Raw genomic sequence first — 17,401 nt, 5'->3', positions numbered from 1 at the left:
TGAGGCATTCACCTCCAAAATCTCAGAGCGCAAAGCACGGACCCGAGCTATGATGACAGCCCTGCACGGGAGCTCTCAGCCTTCTAAGGAGGGTCGGTGCAGACCAGCCCTCACTGAGGCATTCATCTCCAAAATCTCAGCTTTTAGAATAGGGTGCCACGCCTGCCGCTACCTGCACCCTTCGCAGAAGGGTGCAAGCCAGGGTGAGCAGCCTCTCTGGTGGTTTGCAGATCACAGCCATCAGTGGGGACGATAGGATGGAAACCAAGCAAACTCAGGCCCAACCTTGTCAGCCCCCTAGTCGCCCTGATCAGCTTTCAGCACAAGACTGGACACAGTTCCGGCCACTGCCTTCACCCTAATTCATCACTTGCCCACTCCTTTAAAAACACGTAATTACAGGGGCTTCCCTGGTGGCTCAGTGGTAAAGAATGTGCCCGCCAATGCAGGAGACCTGGGTTTGATCCCTAGGTCGGGAAGATCTCCTGGAGGAGGGCAATGGCAACTCAGTCCAGTATTCTTGCTTGGAGAATCCGCATGGGCAGAGGAGCCTGGCGGGCTACAGTCCGTGGGGTCGCAGAGAGTCGGACATGACTGAGTGACTTAACACTTTCTGGCCGGTGCTCTGGGACCACCCAGCAGGATAGGGTGGGGAGGGAAACGGGAGAGGAATTCAGGACGTGGTGTGGTGGGGGAACACATGTATACTTCGGGCTGATTCATGTTGATGTATGCAAAAACCATCATGAGATTGTAAAGTCATTATCCTCCACAGGCTCTCAAAGAGTCAGGAAAGACTGAGCAACTTCACTTTCAATTATTCTCCAATTAAAATTAATTTAAAAAAAACAGCAGCTGTGAAAAAAAAATAAAGTTCAATGGATACAGTGCTGGGAGAAAAGAAATTATTTCAGGACTTCCCTGGTGGTCCAGTGGTTAAGAATCCACCTGCCAATGCTGGGGACACGGGCTCGACTCCTGGTCAGGAAAGGAAGGTGCCACAGCCCACAAGGCAACGGGGCCCACTGACTACAGCTAATGAGCCTGTGCCCCGCAACGAGAAGCCACTGCGAGAAGCCTGAGGACTCCGACTCCAGAGCAGCCCTTGCTGCCCGCGACTGCAGAAAGGCCGCGCTCGGCATCGCCATGAGCACAGAAACAAAGCAGTGCAGAAAACAACTACAGACCCTGGGTGTGCTCCGCAAGCGCAGCGCGGCTCTTTAATGAAGTTGCCAGCCAGCAAAAGGCAAGGCTGAACTAAAGCAGTAACGGAAACAGTCTGCGTCCGGCACACATCTTGGAAATGACAGGACTTAGAGGCCTTTAATTCGGGCTTCCCTCGAAGCTCAGTTAGTGAAGAATCTGCCTAACAGTATGGGAGACCTGGGTTCAATCCCTCGGTCAGGATGACCCCCTGGAGGAGGAAATGGCAACCTGCTCCAGTATTCCTGCCTGGAGAATCCCATGGATGCAGGAGCCTGAAGTCAGAAATGACTGAGTGACTTCACTTTCACTTTCAGTTATCCTCCAATTAAAGGTAATTAAAAAAAAAAACAAACGAAGCGGTGAAAAAAATGATAAAGTCCAATGGATACAGTGGTGGGGGAAAAATTATTACAGAATTTCCCTGGTGGTCCAGTGGTTAAGAATCCACCTGCCACACATGTACACCCATGGCTGATTCATGTGAAAGTATGGCAAAAACCACCACAATACTGTAATTAGCCTCCAATTTAAAAAAGAAAAAAAAGAATCCAGCTGCCAACACAGGGGACACATTTCTTACTGTCCACAGGGTCGCAAGAGTCAGACACGACTTACCGACTAAACCACCGCCACAGGGGCCTTTAAACAACCAAAGACACTCGATAACTCTAGTCACTTATTTCACTGAGCACGCATGCTCAGTCGCTCGGTCGTGTCTGACTCTTTGAGACCCCACGGACTGTAGTCCATCAGGCCTCTCTGTCCGTGGGATTCTTCAGGCAAGAATACTGGAGTGGGTTGCCATTTCCACCTCCAGGGGATCTTCCTGACCCAGGGATAGAACCCCTAACTTCGCTGTAACAGCTCGTTTCACTATGCTATGCAGACATGTGGCTTGCAAAAACAAAGAGAAAAAACAAACCCATCACTACCTTTAAAAGCTGAACTATCTGGGTTCCCCCATCCCTCCTGACAAGATATAAAGTGAAGTTCACAAGTTAATGCCTGGATCTCTTTTGGAGGTATTGAGATGAAAAATGCTATCCAATTACTTTGTCACAGATAGAAACAGTTAAGAATCCTCTGAACGGGTTTGAAGAGTGCAGTGAACTGGAAAATACCCATCATTTTCCCCCCAAATCAATGTATTTGTTCTGTCACAGTTTATTCAGGCTACTGATTTGTGTATCAAACTGTGGTTAGTAGGAAAATTGGCTTTCGACAGACAGGAACTAAGCAGCTTTTCTTCCTGACTGCAAGCAAATAGGATTTTCTAAGGAGGGAGGTAGTTAATGAGATATGAAACACTATGGCTAAACGGGGCTCTTTTACTGTCTTAAACTCACCGGCCCTCAGCGAAATTTTTCTTAATAAATCTCGAAATGTCTAGGGCCGGGGGTGGGTGGGGGGTCCTCAAGCGGGGGTGTCTGAGCCCTCCAACGGATATTTAGCCACGTCTTGGGGATGCTCTTTGGTTGGAAGCACCGGCACAGAAGGTAGGAGCCTAGTGTTCCTTCCCCATCACTTAGTCCAGCTCCGTGAGAATTAACACGTGTGTCAGACTTCCCTGGGGGTCCCAGCGGCTGAGACTCTCATGCTCCCAGTACAGGCAGCCCTGGATCCATCCCTGGTCAGGGAACTAGACACCACACACCGCAGCTTAGTGCTCACAGGCCTCAACTGACGAGCTTGCGTGTTGCAGCAAAAACCAAAGATCCCGTGCGCCACAAGTAAGAACTGATAGAGTCAAAAAAAAAAAAAAAAGAAAAGAAAAGGAAAGAATTACATGGATGTTAAACCACTAATTCGGCTTTTGTTTCCCTGAGCTTCCCTGGTACCTCAGTGATAAAGAATCCAGTTGCGATGTAAGGAGACACAGGAGACTCAGGTTCAGTCCGTGGGTTGGGAAGATCTCCTGGAGGAGGGCATGGCAACCCACTCCAGGATTCTTGCTGGGACATTTCCCACAGACAGAGGGGCCTGGTGGGCTACAGTCCTTGGGATCGCACACAGCCACACACGGCTGGGCAAATGAGCACACACACACTCACCCGAAGTACACCATGATAAGAATAAACATTAGTAACTTCCTTTACGACCGGATAAACCACGGCCAAGTGCGCATTCCACACACGTTAGGACGAGCTCTTCTCGTTTTTCATTGCACAGGAAAGAGGTGTTTAGAAAATGATGTAGCCCGGCCTCCCTGGAGAATAAATTCTCAACAAGTCTCATTTGTGCCTAAAGTTGACTGTGGCGTTTGATGAGAATCTGGCTGTTTATTCAGAGCCTGCTGGTGTACTTGAAATTCAAAGACAGGCTCAAATTTATCTTCCCCAGTCTTTCCAACGTAATGACCAATCTTAAATTCAGTCCTTATTTCACCTTCGAAAGGCTCAATGTGAGCTGTCCCTGAGGAAAAACATGCTCACTGTGTGCAGGGAAATTGAGGACATCGTAGTGATGGAGATGGGGTTCTTCTTTCCGAGAGGGACACCATTCTGCATGGACGCCCTCCTGGGTGTGTGTGTATCAGAGGGCCTCCGTGGATGTCGAAGGACCATCTCAGCGCATACACACGGTGGGCGAGCTTTAAACACAGATTCAACAGTTTGTACCAATCTGGACAGGTGCCAAAGCTCTATCCTCTGCTGTCGCTGTTGTTTAGCTCCTGAGTCATGTCCAACTCTCTCTGACCCCTATGGACAGTAGGTAACCTGCCAGGCTCCTCTGTCCATGGGATTCTCCAGGCAAGAATACTGCAGTTGGTTGCCATTTCGTTCTCCAGGGGGATCTTCCCAACGTAGGGATCAAACCCTCCTCTCCCGTGTCTCTTGTAATTGGCAGATTCTTTACCAGCTGAACCACCAGGGAAGCCCCATCCCTCTGCGGCATGGTTAATTTCAAAATCATTTCTGCTCAGCTGTGGGGGTGATACATGACTTTTTAAAATCTTTTTCTCTTAGCGAGATGCAGCTGACTTACTATGCTGTTTTTGGTTTGTTTGGAGTATAATTGCTTTGCATGGTTGTGTTAAGTGTCTGCTGTACAAAAGCCGGTGAATCAGCCATACGTATAACCTCCCCTCTCGAGCCTCCCTCCCATCTCCCCATCCCATCCCTTTAGGTCATCACAGAGCACACAGCTGAGCTCCCCGTGCTGGGAAACCATAAACAAGACGAAAAGACAGCCCTCTGAATGGGAGAAAATATTTGCAACAAAGCAGGAATTTCCAAAATGTACAAGCAGCTCATACAGCTCAATAAAAGAAAATTTAAAAAAAAACAAAAAATGCTTGGAAGACCTAAACAGACATTTCTCCAAAAATAAAAAAAAAAAAGATATATGGACAGCCAACAAACACACGACTTGGTTTTAAAAAAAGGATTTACTTCTCTGCGTATCCTTTGCTGAAGGCTAATATTACAATACGTTTGGATTTCCTGATTGTATGTTTCCTTTTGAAGAAAAAAAGGCCAGAATAAAACCTGGAGCATAAAAGGCATGAAATGAGGTGAACGCATTCAGACATTTGGGGGGACACTACACAAAGGGGCCCACAGATAAAGGAATTCCCAAGGACCCATGATGGCAGATCAAACCAGTCAATCTTGAGGGAGATTGACCCTGGATATTCACTGGAAGGACCTTTGCTGAAGCTCCAGTATTTTGGTCATCTGATGAGAACAGACGACTCATTGGAAAAGTCCCTGATGCTGGGAAAGATTGACGGCAGAAGGAGGAGGGCATCGGAGAATGAGATGGGTGGACGGCATCCCTGGTGCGACGGCCGTGAACGTGGGCAAAGTCCAGGAGACGGTGAGGGACAGGGAGGCCTGGTGTGCTGCAGTCCATGGGGTCACCAAGAGTCAGACACAACTGGGTGACTGAACAAGCAAATAAACAAAGAACCCATGACAAGTATTCGCCTCTGTGCCTGGGTCCCCCAGGGTTTCCCTAGCGGCTCAGGTGGTAAAGCATCCGCCTGCAATGCAGGAGACCGGGGTTCAGTCCCTGGTTTCGGAAGATCCCCTGGAGAAGGGCATGGCAACCCGCTCCAGTATTCCTGCCTGGAGAATCCCAGGAACAGAGGAGCCTGGCGGGCTACAGTCCATAGGGGTGGGGGTCACAAAGAGTCGGACCCGACTGAGCACAAGTGGGTCTCCTTGTAGGGTCTCCCCAGGGCTGGGGTTGTGGGGTGGGATGGGGGTCAGCTGCACCCCCGGGCTCTGCAGGGCACTGCCTTCCTGGGAGCGCCTCCTGTGCTGTGCCCTGTGTTGGCGAGGGCCTGGCACTCTCAGACCTCTGATGGCAGAGCCCCCGGTGCTGTCTGAAAGGCCTTCTCCTGTGCTCTGGGACCACAGGGCCTGGCTTCAGTCTAGACCGCTGAATGACCGTCACCTGACCCTGTCATCAGAAGGTTCCCCAGCCAGATGGCCATGCCCTTCCTGTTCCATCCTAAACAGGCAGTCTCCTTCTTTCCAGGACGCCCAGGCTGAGAACGTTCCAAACCTTTAAGTCCTCCTTCCGTTTTGCGGAACAATTCCATCTCGAAGTCTCTTCCCTCTTCTCGTCTCTCACTCTAAGCAGCCAAGAGAAACCAGGTTGCTCTTTCCACGCTGTGCTTGGAAACTGCCCCCAAACACCCAACATGACCACTAGCGAGCTGTAGCCTCCACAAACACGGGAGGACACGCTCATGATTCTTCTTGGTCAGCTCATGACAAGGATGACCTTTCCTCCGCCGTCTGCTTAAGAGTTCTGGGTTTCCAGGGACTCTGCTGGCGGTCCAGTGGTTAAGGGTCCGCCTTGCAATGCCAGGGACGTGGGTTCGATCCTTGGTAGGGGAATTAGGATCCCGTTTGTGAAGGCTAGGCGCGGGGACTACTGATACCACGTGCTCCGGACCAGACACAGCACAGCTAGGGAGCCCGTGGACTGCGAGGAAAGATCCCACGTGATACAACGCAAAGTTCCCAAGGGCCGCAACTAAGATCAGATGCAGCCAAATAAAGTAACAACAACAACAAGAATTCCTCACTTCCGTCTGTGACCTCATCCACACGGCCTGCGCTCTCCAGGTTTCTCTAAGAAGACGGAGGCTCTCTCCCCGGTTTCTGGTTTTCTTTCCGAGTCCTCACCGGAACCCCCTGCGGCAGTGCAGGCTTTTGCTAACCTGTGCCTCTAAACTTACTGAGCCTCTTCCTGGTCGTTAACTCAGTTACAGAGCCACTTGAGCTATTCGTTACAGAGCCTTCTTGCCTCTCAATGCCGGTCCCCTGTTCTAGTCCGTTCAGGCTGCTACAACAAAATCCCACAGATGGGGAGGCTTAGGAAACGACAGTTTACCTGGCACAGCTGTAGAATCTCGGCAGTACGAGCCTCCGTGTCTGCCGGGAACCCACTTCTACGTCCTCAACTGCTGCTAGCATCCTCAACTGCTAGCGGTGAGGGGTGCTCTTGGGGGTCTCTTTCATAAGTGCACTCATCCTATTCGCGTCAGCTCCATCCTCATGACCTCAGCACTTTCCAAAGACCCCCAGCCTCCAGACACCATCATAATGGGGGTTAAAACTTTGACACGGGAATTTGGGAGGGATACATTCAGACCACGGCAGTAAGTTCCATCGCCAGGGACATACGATGCCAAATACCACGGAAATCCAATCCCAGATAAAATGAGTCTTTGGACCACATAACTTTCAAAGGAGGTTCTGAGAGGGGTTTCCCTGGTGGTCCAGTGGCTAACACACTGTGCTGCCAATGCAGGGAGCCCAGGTTCAATCCCTGGTCAGGTGACTAGATGCCAAATGATGCAGCTAAAGATCCCTGGTGCCCCAACTGAAACCCAACGCAGTCCGATATTTTTTTTTATCCAACCAGTCCACTCTGAAGGAGATCACCCCTGGGACTTCTTTGGAGGGAATGATGCTGAAGCTGAAACTCCAGTATTTTGGCCATCTCATGCGAAGAGTTGACTCATTGGAAAAGACTCTGATGCTGGGAGGCATTGGAGGCAGGAGAAGGGGATGACAGAGGATGAGATGGCTGGATGGCATCACTGACTCAATGGACGTGAGTCTGAGTGAACTCCGGGAGTTGGTGATCAGACAGGGAGGCCTGGCGTGCTGCGATTCATGGGGTCGCAAAGAGTCGGACACGACTGAGCAACTGAACTGAACTGAACTGAGAAAAGAATCAACTATCGTTGCAGTTCAGAAGAAAGAAAAATATTTCCATGCCACCACAAATGAAGCTGATATAATTTAAGTGTGAGTCATCACACACAAGTGCGTGGATGAATGTGCACCGGGCCAATGGTGAGAGGGCTAAAATTTAGATGCCTAAAGGCAGCAAGACCCAGCAGTAATCATCCACGTCTCAAGACTTTACAGATGGAGGTGAGCCACCCTGCTGTCACCAGTGGTAAAGAGCTCACCTCCCAATGCAGGAGACACAAGAGATGCAGGTTCGATCCCTGGGTCAGGGAGATTCCCTGAAGGAGGAAACGGCAACCCATTCCAGTATTCTTGCCTGGAGAATCCCATGGAGGGAGGAGCCTGGAGGGCTATAGTCCACAAGGACGCAAAGAGCTGGACGACTGAAGCAACTTGGTGTGCATGTGAGCACTCTGCTCATGAACACAGGTAGGAGTAAAAGAATGTTTCAGTTCAGTTCAGTTCAGTTCAGTCGCTCAGTCGTGTCCAACTCTTTGCGACGCCATGAGTCGCAGCACGCCAGGCCTCCCTGTCCATCACCAACTCCCGGAGTACACTCAGACTTACGTCCATCGAGTCAGTGATGCCATCCAGCCATCTCATCCTCTGTCGTCCCCTTTTCCTCCTGCCTCCAATGCCTCCCAGCATCAGAGTCTTTTCCAATGCGTCAACTCTTCGCATGAGGTGGCCAAAGTATTGGAGTTTCAATTCTATCAAGTCAGTGAAATAAAATAAAATAAAAGCTAGGGCTTTAATTTCATGATAGACTCACACAGGAGTGCAGAGCAGTGATGCGTATGGCTTATCCTATTTCTTCATTATTTACTAAACATTAACTGTAATTAGGGCTGCCCTTGTGGCTCAGCTAGTAAAGAATCCGCCTGCAATGTGGGAGACTTGGGTTCGATCCCTGGGTTGGGAAGATCCCCTGGAGAAGGGAAAGGCTACCCACTCCAGTATTCTGGCCTGGAGAATCCCATAGACTGTACAGTCCATGGGGTCGCAAAGAGTTGGAAATGACTGAGCGACTTTCACTTTCCCAACTGTAATCATCAAGCCTACAGGACTTGACTGTCTCAAGCACACCTCTGCGTGATTTTTTTCAATTTCCTCTCCAAGGCAGGGGTTCCCACCCTGCGGGCAGCAGGCCAGTACCTCCCCTCAGATGAGCAGTGGTAGCAAATTAGAAATAAAATGCACAATAAATCAATGCGTTTACATCATCCTGAAACCATCGCCCCAACCAGGTCTGTGAAAACCTCGTCTTCCACGAAAACCGGTCCCCATTGCCAAAAAGTTTGGGAACTGCTGCTGCGTGGTAACACTGATGAGCTTATGCCCATTTCACAGTTGAGAAAACTGAGGCTCAAACAGAATGATCCTCGGAGGCCACTGTCGGGGAATGACAGATCTAAATGGGAATACCGGGAGATGCACAGAAAACAGCGGATTATCCAAGAGGGCGTAACGAGACACTCTGAGACACAGGGCTTCTACGTGGGTTCTCAGTACACACACGGACACCCTATCTGTAACAAAAAGGCCGCAGTTGAATGCTGGGTAATGAAGAACCTGGCTTTTAAAAGAGAAAAAAAATTGGTAGTAGTTAAGAGAATAGATAAGCCATCGATAAAAACCACCGATATTCAGTACTCTCCCACATATTCCCATCCTTGACATGCCCGGCCTCCGCTTTTAATCCTCGTTCCTCTTGGACACCTACAGACTTCCCAGGTCAGAGACAGGAAACCCGGAGCTGAGGGCTCAGAGCCGGGCGTGCAAAGCTCCCAGCTGACGCCAGCTGCACAGTATGGGCTGCCTCTCCTCTCTCTTCTAGAGAGTGGAGCCCCCCAGTGTCTACCTAAGGAGGTACGGGGGACAGTAGGAGGCTTTATTCTCTCCCCTCTACCCCCACATTGATGGAGGCATCAGAACCACCACCCCAGGACTCCCCGGCTGGTCCAATGGGTAAGAGTCCGCCTGTCACTGCAGGGGACACAGGTTCTGTCCCTGGTCTCAGACGACCCTACACATGCCACGAAGTCCGTGTGCCACAACTCCCGAAGCCCACCCTCTACAGCCCACACGCCACAACGTCTGAGCCTGCACCCCACACCCGGAGAAGCCACCGCAATGGAAAGCCCAGGCACCATGGTGAGAGAAGGCCCTGCTCGCCGCAACCAGAGAAAGCCTGGATTACAGCAACGAGGACCCGGCACAGCCGGGTCAATAAAAACAGATTGGAAAGGTATTCCCTGGCGGCTCAGCTGGGAAAGAATCTGCCTGCACAGCAGGAGACCCCAGTTCGATTCCTGGGTGGGGAAGATTCACTGGAGAAGGGAAAGGCCACCCACTTCAGTATTCTTGGGCTTGCTTCCCTGGTGGCTCAGCTGGTAAAGAATCCGCCTGCAATGCGGGAGACCTGGGTTTGATCCCTGGGTTAGGAAGATCCCCTGGAGAAGGGAAAAGCGACCCACACCAGTATTCTGGCCTGGAGAATTCCAAGGACTGTATAGTCCATGGGGTCGCAAAGAGTCAGACACAATTGAGCAACCTTCTGTTTCACTTTTCACTTTAGATTAAAAAAAGGAAGAAAGAACAACTATCTCAGACAGTGGTTCCCACTGGCCTCATTCATCAGAACACAGCATGTCACCACCGAGAGGGGGAGTGTTTATTCTATTTTCCCATTATCATGCGTTTTTCTTCTTCCCTCCTGTACGCTTCACCAATCTTGCTTTTTGAACTACATGTTCATGTATATTCCAGGCATATATTTCATACATGATTATCGCCACCATCTGCTGTCAAGGAACTAGCCACCTATTTTTTCTTTTGCGTTTCTGCGAAAGGTTAGAGCATTCTACTTAGCATTTAATATGCCTCTCGTATAACCTAGGATACATGTTAATTATTCAATTATTCTCCTTACAAGGTATTACGCATTTGTGTCAACTGTTTCTCTTCCGTTCAATGAACTCAAGTAATTACGCTAGTTCTCTGAGTAGTTATTATCCAAAACAAAGCAAATCAGAAGAAGAAGAAAAAAAAAAAGTCCAGTTTACGTACTGCCACAGTTTGCTATCCTGGAGAAGGAAATGGCAACCCACTCCAGCATCTTGGCTTGGGAAGTCCCACGGACAGAGGAGCCTGGCAGGGAATAGTCCGTGGGGTCGCAAAGAGTCAGACACGACTGAGCGACTAAACCGCCACCACGGTAGACTGCTGCTGCTTTAACAAGCGACTGCAAACCGAAAGTCTAAAAGCAAGACAAACGGATGATCCTAGGATATGGAGAGTGGGAACCAAAATAGGCTGGATCCACCTGAGCGGAAGGATTCAGGTGACGGCAGGGCTTTCCTTCTCGGGGGCTCCTGGGGAGGCGGGGTTTCCTGCTCATTCAGATCTTGGTAAAGCGTGCAGTTCCAGCAGCTGTGGGACTCTGGTCCCTCAGCATCACCGGCTGGCCCAAGGGGTGCACACCCTCTGTGACCTCCTTACGCTAAGTCTCCTGCATGTCAGAATCTGCAAGCGTCTCTTATTTCTAAACCCACACATGCTTAGCTGGGGTCTGCCCACCTAATCCAGCACCATCTCCCCCTCCCCACTGAGACCCCCACATTCATCCTGTCTACACAATCCCCTCTGCCAAGTGAGATTCTGGGTTCACAGCTCCTGGGGGGTACAGTGTGGACATTTTGGTGGGGGGAACATTAGTCACACTCCCACACGATAGGAATTAAGAGGGTGATTTTATCGAGCGTTGGTGGAGGGGGAGCATGGTGGCCAAGCAGAATGTTAGACACCTGGACTCCTGAGGGGCCTCTAAAGTAGCTCCCTTATTTTGTCCACATCACTGAACGTGAAGGATACGGCTTCTTCATGCTTTCAGCAGGTGCCACCGCAGTTCATTGACTTATTAACTCATATTCATTCACGGAACACACACTGATGGAGATGGCACAGTGTCAGGGCTGGGCACTGAGTAGGGGACAGAAGACAGCAGTCCCTGACCCTCCGTGGAGCTTACACTCTAGTGAGGGAAGACAGACAAAAACTAAGCTACACAGAGCAGTAACAAATGTGTGCCGAACAGTGGTCAGCAAGCCACGGTGGGATATAGAAAGCATCCAGACCACCTGACCTGCCTCCGGAGAAACCTGTCTGCAGGTCAGGAAGCAACAGTTAGAACTGGACATGGAACAACAGACTGGTTCCAAACAGGAAAAGGAGTACATCAAGGCTGTATATTGTCACCCTGCTTATTTAACTTACATGCAGAGCACATCATGAGAAACGCTGGGCTTGAGGAAGCACAGGCTGGAATCAGGATTGCCAGAAGAAATATCAATAACCTCAGATATGCAGATGACACCACCCCATGGCAGAAAGCGAAGAAGAGCTAAAGGTGAAAAGTGAAAGAAGAGAGTGAAAAGTTGGCTTAAAACTCAACATTCAGAAAATGAAGATCATGGCATCCGGTCCCATCACTTCATGGCAAATAGATGGGGAAACAATGGAAACAGTGACAGACTTTATTTGGGGGGGGGGGGAATCACTGCAGATGGTGACTGCAGCCATGAAATTAAAAGATACTTACTCCTTGGAAGAAAAGTTATGCCCAACCTAGACAACATATGAAAAAGCACAGAAATTACTTTGCCAACAAAGGTCCATCTAGGCAAGGCTATGGTTTTTCCAGTGGTCATGTATGGAGGTGAGAGTTGGACTACAAACAAAGCTGAGCGCCGAAGGATTGATGCTTCTGAACTGTGGTGCTGGAGAAGACTCTTGAGAGTCCCTTGGACTGCAAGGAGATCCAACCAGTCCATCCTACAGGAAATCAGTCCTGGGTTTTCATTGGAAGGACTGATGCTGAAGCTGAAACTCCAATCCTTTGGCCACCTGATGCAAAGAACTGACTCACTGGAAAAGACCCTGATGCTGGGAAAGACTGAAGGTGGGAGGAGAAGGGACAACAGATGAGATGGTTGGATGGCATCACTGACTTGATGGAATGAGTTTGAGCAAGCTCTGGGAGTTGGTGATGGACAGGGAGGCCTGGCGTGCTGCAGTCCATGGGGTCACGGAGAGTTAGACACGACTGAACTGAGCTGAACTGATAGAAAATATCAGGTGTTCTGTAGATAGAGTAGCCAGGCACAGACTCAATGAAAAGGTAGAAACTATGAGCAAAATTCCTGTTGTTGTTTATATATATATATATATATATATATATATATATATATATGGCCCCAGTGCACAGCATGTGGGACTTTAGTCCCCACCCAGGGATGGAACCTGGGTCCCCTGCAGTGCAAACATGGAGTCTTAACTGCTGGACCACCAGGGAAGTCCCTCCCCTCCTGTTTTATGATGGGATGACAGTCCTTTGTTCACAATCTTGTCCTCTTACGAATAAGAGGTGTTCTGACCCACTGCCAGCCTGATGTCTCTGTGTTGGCGTTGACAGTTTGTGACAACTCAGGCATGGATTTACCAGCTTCCCCCTTTCTAGTCTTTAAGTCTACACAAGCTTAACAATTACATTATAGAAAAATATTTTCTTAAGAGAGGTTGAATATCAGTGTATGAATGAGACGGGAGTAATTGGTACAAAGAGTGAAAATATTCTAATCTCTTAAGTCGCAGAGTCATTTCACTTGTCAGCTCAGCACTTCTTTAGGTATTTCAAATCATATCATTCAAATGTAAAATTCAAACAGGGAGATTCGATAGTTAAAAAAACAACAATGCATTTACCGTTACATTCAGGAGGAACTTTTAGCTCTCACGCTCAATCCATCACCTGTTGCCGTCTGCACACCATGCTCTCCATCACCCGAGGCTGGCTACGTTTCCCACAGAAAGATAAAGTGTGAGTCCCTCAGTCATGTCCAACTCTTTGCAAACCCCGAAGACTGCAGCCCACCAGGCTCCTCTGCCCGTGGGGATTCTCCACTCAAGAATACTGGAGTGGGTCGCCACGCCCTTCTTGAGGGGATCTACCTGACCCAGGGATCAAGCCCAAGTCTCCCGCATTGCAGGCAGATTCTTTACCATGTGTACCACGAGGGAAGCCCCACAACACCCACAGAAGGAAAATAAAAATCGGCTGGCGTTTCTAAGAGCCGTGCATCCTTGCACGTTAGTCACTCGTTCACTCCGACTCTGCAGCCCCATGGATTGTAGTCCAGCAGGCTCCTCTGTCCATGAGATCCTCCAGGCAAGAACACTGGAGAGGGTTGCCATTTCCTTCTCCAGGGGGTTTTCCTGACCCAGGGATCGAACCCAGGTCTCCTGCCTGGCAGGTGGATTCTTCACCAACTGAGCCATCTGAGCTCCTAGGGAAGCCCTAGTGTGTCCTTGCCAATTTAAAATATTTCATGTATCCCCTTACCAATGCATTGCTCTTTGCAAGTCCGCTGAAACAGCTCCCAGAGATCATGAATTCTCAGCCAGCTTCCACATGTGTGTGGACAGAAAGGCGTCAATGCCAAACGGAAGAAACGAAAGGGAACTTTCGGTTGAAAATGTTAAGAGACCTGGATTCCCACTGGCAATCGGTACACCCTGGGGCGTGTCACATAAAATCCTTCCGCCCCTTTCTTCTGTTAAAAGAGCAACAGAAGGGGCCGAAGTCTCGCCTGTCCTGCCTGATGCACAGAAGGCGTGTGGAAGCACTGAACACAGTAGTCCCCGCACACAGTCTTACGCGACCTGCAGAGCATTAACGTGCCACAGTGTAAAGAACAGCGATCGGTGCTCAAGTTCACGCACAGAGTAAATGGGGCCACGCTGAACATCACAGGAGAAGACACCGGGCGCGGCCCCAGGCCTCTGGGAGCCGCCTGCTGCGCTGTGGCCTCGGGGACACTGAGACCCGTCCATCAGACGCAGGACTGATGCAACACCCATTATCTATGAGGCCCGAGATGCAAAGCTGGATTTAGAGCAGGGGTTCACAACCTCCGGGGTCTAATGCCTGAGGGCCTGAGGCAGAACTGATGCAATAATAATAGAAATAGAGTGGGCGATAAATGTAACGAGTAATGAATAAATGAATCATGCCCCAAAATCCTCCCGCACTTTTTCCCCGTCCATGGAAAAATTGTCCTCAGTAATACAAACGAACTTACAGAACAGAAAGACACTCACAGACTTCTAGAGGACAAACTTATGGTTGGCTAAGGCGGTGAGGGTGCAGGATGGGGGGATGGATAGTTGCAGAGTCTGGGATGGACATGGACACACTGCTGTGTTTAACGTGGAGAACCAGCAAGGACCTGCTGTCCAGCACAGGGAACTCTGCTCAATCCTCTGTAATAACCTTATGGTTCCCAGGGGGGAAGGATGGGGAAGGGACAGTCAGGGAGTCTGGGATGGACATGGACACACTGCTGTGTTTAACACGGAGAACCAGCAAGGACCTGCTGGACAGCACAGGGAACTCTGCTCAGTGTCACGTGGCAGCCTGGATGGGAGGGGGCTTTGGGGGAGAATGTGCTGTGCTTAGTAGCTCAGTTCTGTGTGACTCTCTGTGACCCTATGGACTGTAGCCCACCAGGCTCCTCTATCTGTGGGATTCTCCAGGCAACAATACTGGAGTGGGTCGTCATGCCCTCCACCAGGGGATCTTCCCAACCCAGGGATCGAACCCAGGTCTCCAGCAATGCAGGTGGATTCTTTACCAGCTGAGCCACAAGGATACACGTATATGTGTGGCTGAGTTCCTTTGCTGTCTACCTGCAACTGTCCCAACATTGTTTATTTATTAACTATACCTCAATATAAAATAAAAAGTATTTAAGGGAAAGAAAAAAAAGTGGTCCATGAAACCCACCCCTGGCACCCGGAACGTTGGGGACTCCTGTTTTAAAGGCCCTGCACGCTCACTGTGATCACCATGCACACCAGTGCTGGCTGGCCTTCTGCACCGTGGGACACGGCCGCCTTTACCTGGACGAGGTCCTCCCTGGACGGAAAGCTGGAGGCCAGGCAGTTCCGCCCAGTCCTGCTATTGGTGATGGAGACGTGCAGGCGGCCGTGGGCCAGCTCGTGCGCGTTGGCAGGGAGAATTGACTCCACTCCGCTCCTGGAGGAGAGAAAGGGAGCGGCCTGCAGGACTGCACCCCCTCGGGCCTGTGAGCCTCGAAGCTGCCACCACCGGAAACCCATGAGAGTCCAGATAGTGAGAGGGATGCCAGAGGCTTAGCAGCTGTACAATCTCACACGTCCAAAGCCAAAAAAAAAGATAGAAAATAAAAGCAGTGGAGCAAAGCCCCGCCCGTGTGTTGTGGATAGGACAAGGCAGCCAAGATCGGCGGGAGGAGGAGGTCACTATTTATACGGGGCACTGGGGTCAGGTGGGCTCCTTGGTTACAGCAGGAAGCAGCTCATAAGTGTGCAGGGTGACGGCCATCATGGAGGACAGCCATTCCGCTTCATGAAGCTGGCAGGTGGAGCCCCTCTGGCCTAAAGATGAGGAGATCACGGGGGCAGAGACAAGCGAGGAGACGAGGCTGGGTGCCCTGGTAGCCAGGACTGGTCCGGCCGGGGGATGTGCAGAGAGCAAGAGAACTTCCATCTTGAGGGGCCTGACCATCCACCGCACAGTTCCTTTTTGATGACTGGTCGCCTCGTAAACATCCGAGGAGTGACGATGCTGACCGAGCTCACTAGGGTTCATCCACAGCATCCTGGTTACACACGCTCTGCAGAGAAACGTACTATATACACACTCTGTTGCTCAGTCATGTCCGACTCTTTGGGACCCCATGGACTGTAGCCCACCAGGCTCCTCTGTTCATGGGATTCCCCAGGCACAAATACTGGAGTGGGTTGCCATGGCCTTCTCCAGGGGAATCTTTCCGAACTGAACCCCAGTCTCCTGTGTATCCTGCATTGGCAGATGGATTCTTTGCCACTGTGCCACCTGGGAATATATATATATTCCCACCTGGAATCAAGATTGCTGGGAGAAATATCAATAACTTCAGATACGCAGATGACACCACCCTTAGGGCAGAAAGTGAAGAACCAAAGAACCTCTTGATGAAAGTGAAAGAAGAGAGTGAAAAAGTTGGCTTAAAACTCAACATTCGGAACTGAGATCATGGCATCTGGTCCCAACACTTCTCGGCAAATAGATGAGGAAATAGTCACAAACTTTATTTTGGGGGGCTCCAAAATCACTGCAGATGGTGACTGCAGCCATGAAATTAAAAGACACTTGCTCCTTGGAAGAAAAGCTATAACCCATCTAGACAGCATATTAAAATACAGAGATATTACTTTGCCAACAAAGGTCTCTCTAGTCAAAGCTATGGTTTTTCTTTCCGGTAGTCATGTTTGGATGTGAGAGTTGGACTATAAACAAAGCTGAGCATCAGAGAATTCATGCTTTGGTGGTGCTGAACTGTGGTGTTGGAGAAGACTCTTGAAAGTCCTTTGGACTGCAAGGAGATCCAACCAGTCCATCCTAAAGGAAATCACTCCTGAATATTCACTGGAAGGACTGATGCTAAAACTGAAGCTCCAATACTATGGCCACCTGATGCAAAGAACTGACTCATTGGAAAAGACCCTGATGCCGGGAAAGATTGAAGGTGGGAGGAGAAGGGGACGACAGAGGATGAGATGGCTGGATGGCATCACTGACTTGATGGAATGAGTTTGAGCCAGCTCCGGGAGTTGGTGATGGACAGAGAGGCCTGGTATGCTGTGGTCCATGGGGTCGGAGAGTCAGACACGACTGAGCGACTGAACTGAACTGATTGATATATATATATATATATACGTACCTCAATCGGGCCATGAAATCATAGCCAGGTGTTAGTGCCCCAAAAGGCTGCCTTCGGATTTCTTCAGCAAAATCATAGGTAAACTTGTTGCATTCCTGAAAAAGAAAAGTAATACTTGACTCTATGTTTTGTCAGAAAAAAAGCAATTCTAGTTCCAGACCTCTGTGCCCACCA

At 49.9% G+C, this 17,401-nt stretch overlaps 1 protein-coding gene across 10 annotated transcripts in view; it reads right to left on the bottom strand.

Annotated features, from left to right (window-relative positions):
• The window catches only part of LOC101117303 (patatin-like phospholipase domain-containing protein 4), a 54,730-nt gene that overhangs the window by 32,084 nt on the left and 5,245 nt on the right, over positions 1-17,401 (bottom strand). For 5 of the 10 annotated variants that reach the window (XM_042241902.2, XM_012106186.4, XM_060407551.1 and 2 more), the window contains 2 exons: positions 17,228-17,322; positions 15,384-15,519 (listed from right to left, as the gene is read on the bottom strand). In XM_042241902.2, coding sequence (XP_042097836.1) covers positions 15,384-15,519; positions 17,228-17,322 — 231 coding nt within the window. Of the gene's footprint in view, positions 1-863; positions 2,944-4,575; positions 5,789-11,945; positions 16,139-17,227; positions 17,323-17,401 lie in introns of those variants that run through there. The other 5 variants (XR_009598754.1, XR_006058288.1, XM_042241904.1 and 2 more) reach the window with 5 other exon arrangements.

The sequence above is a fragment of the Ovis aries genome, chromosome X, assembly GCF_016772045.2.
Source record: "Ovis aries strain OAR_USU_Benz2616 breed Rambouillet chromosome X, ARS-UI_Ramb_v3.0, whole genome shotgun sequence".
NCBI lineage: Eukaryota > Metazoa > Chordata > Mammalia > Artiodactyla > Bovidae > Ovis > Ovis aries.
The sequence above is the reverse complement of the archived record's forward strand: the minus strand, read 5'-3'. Positions and strand labels throughout refer to the sequence as shown.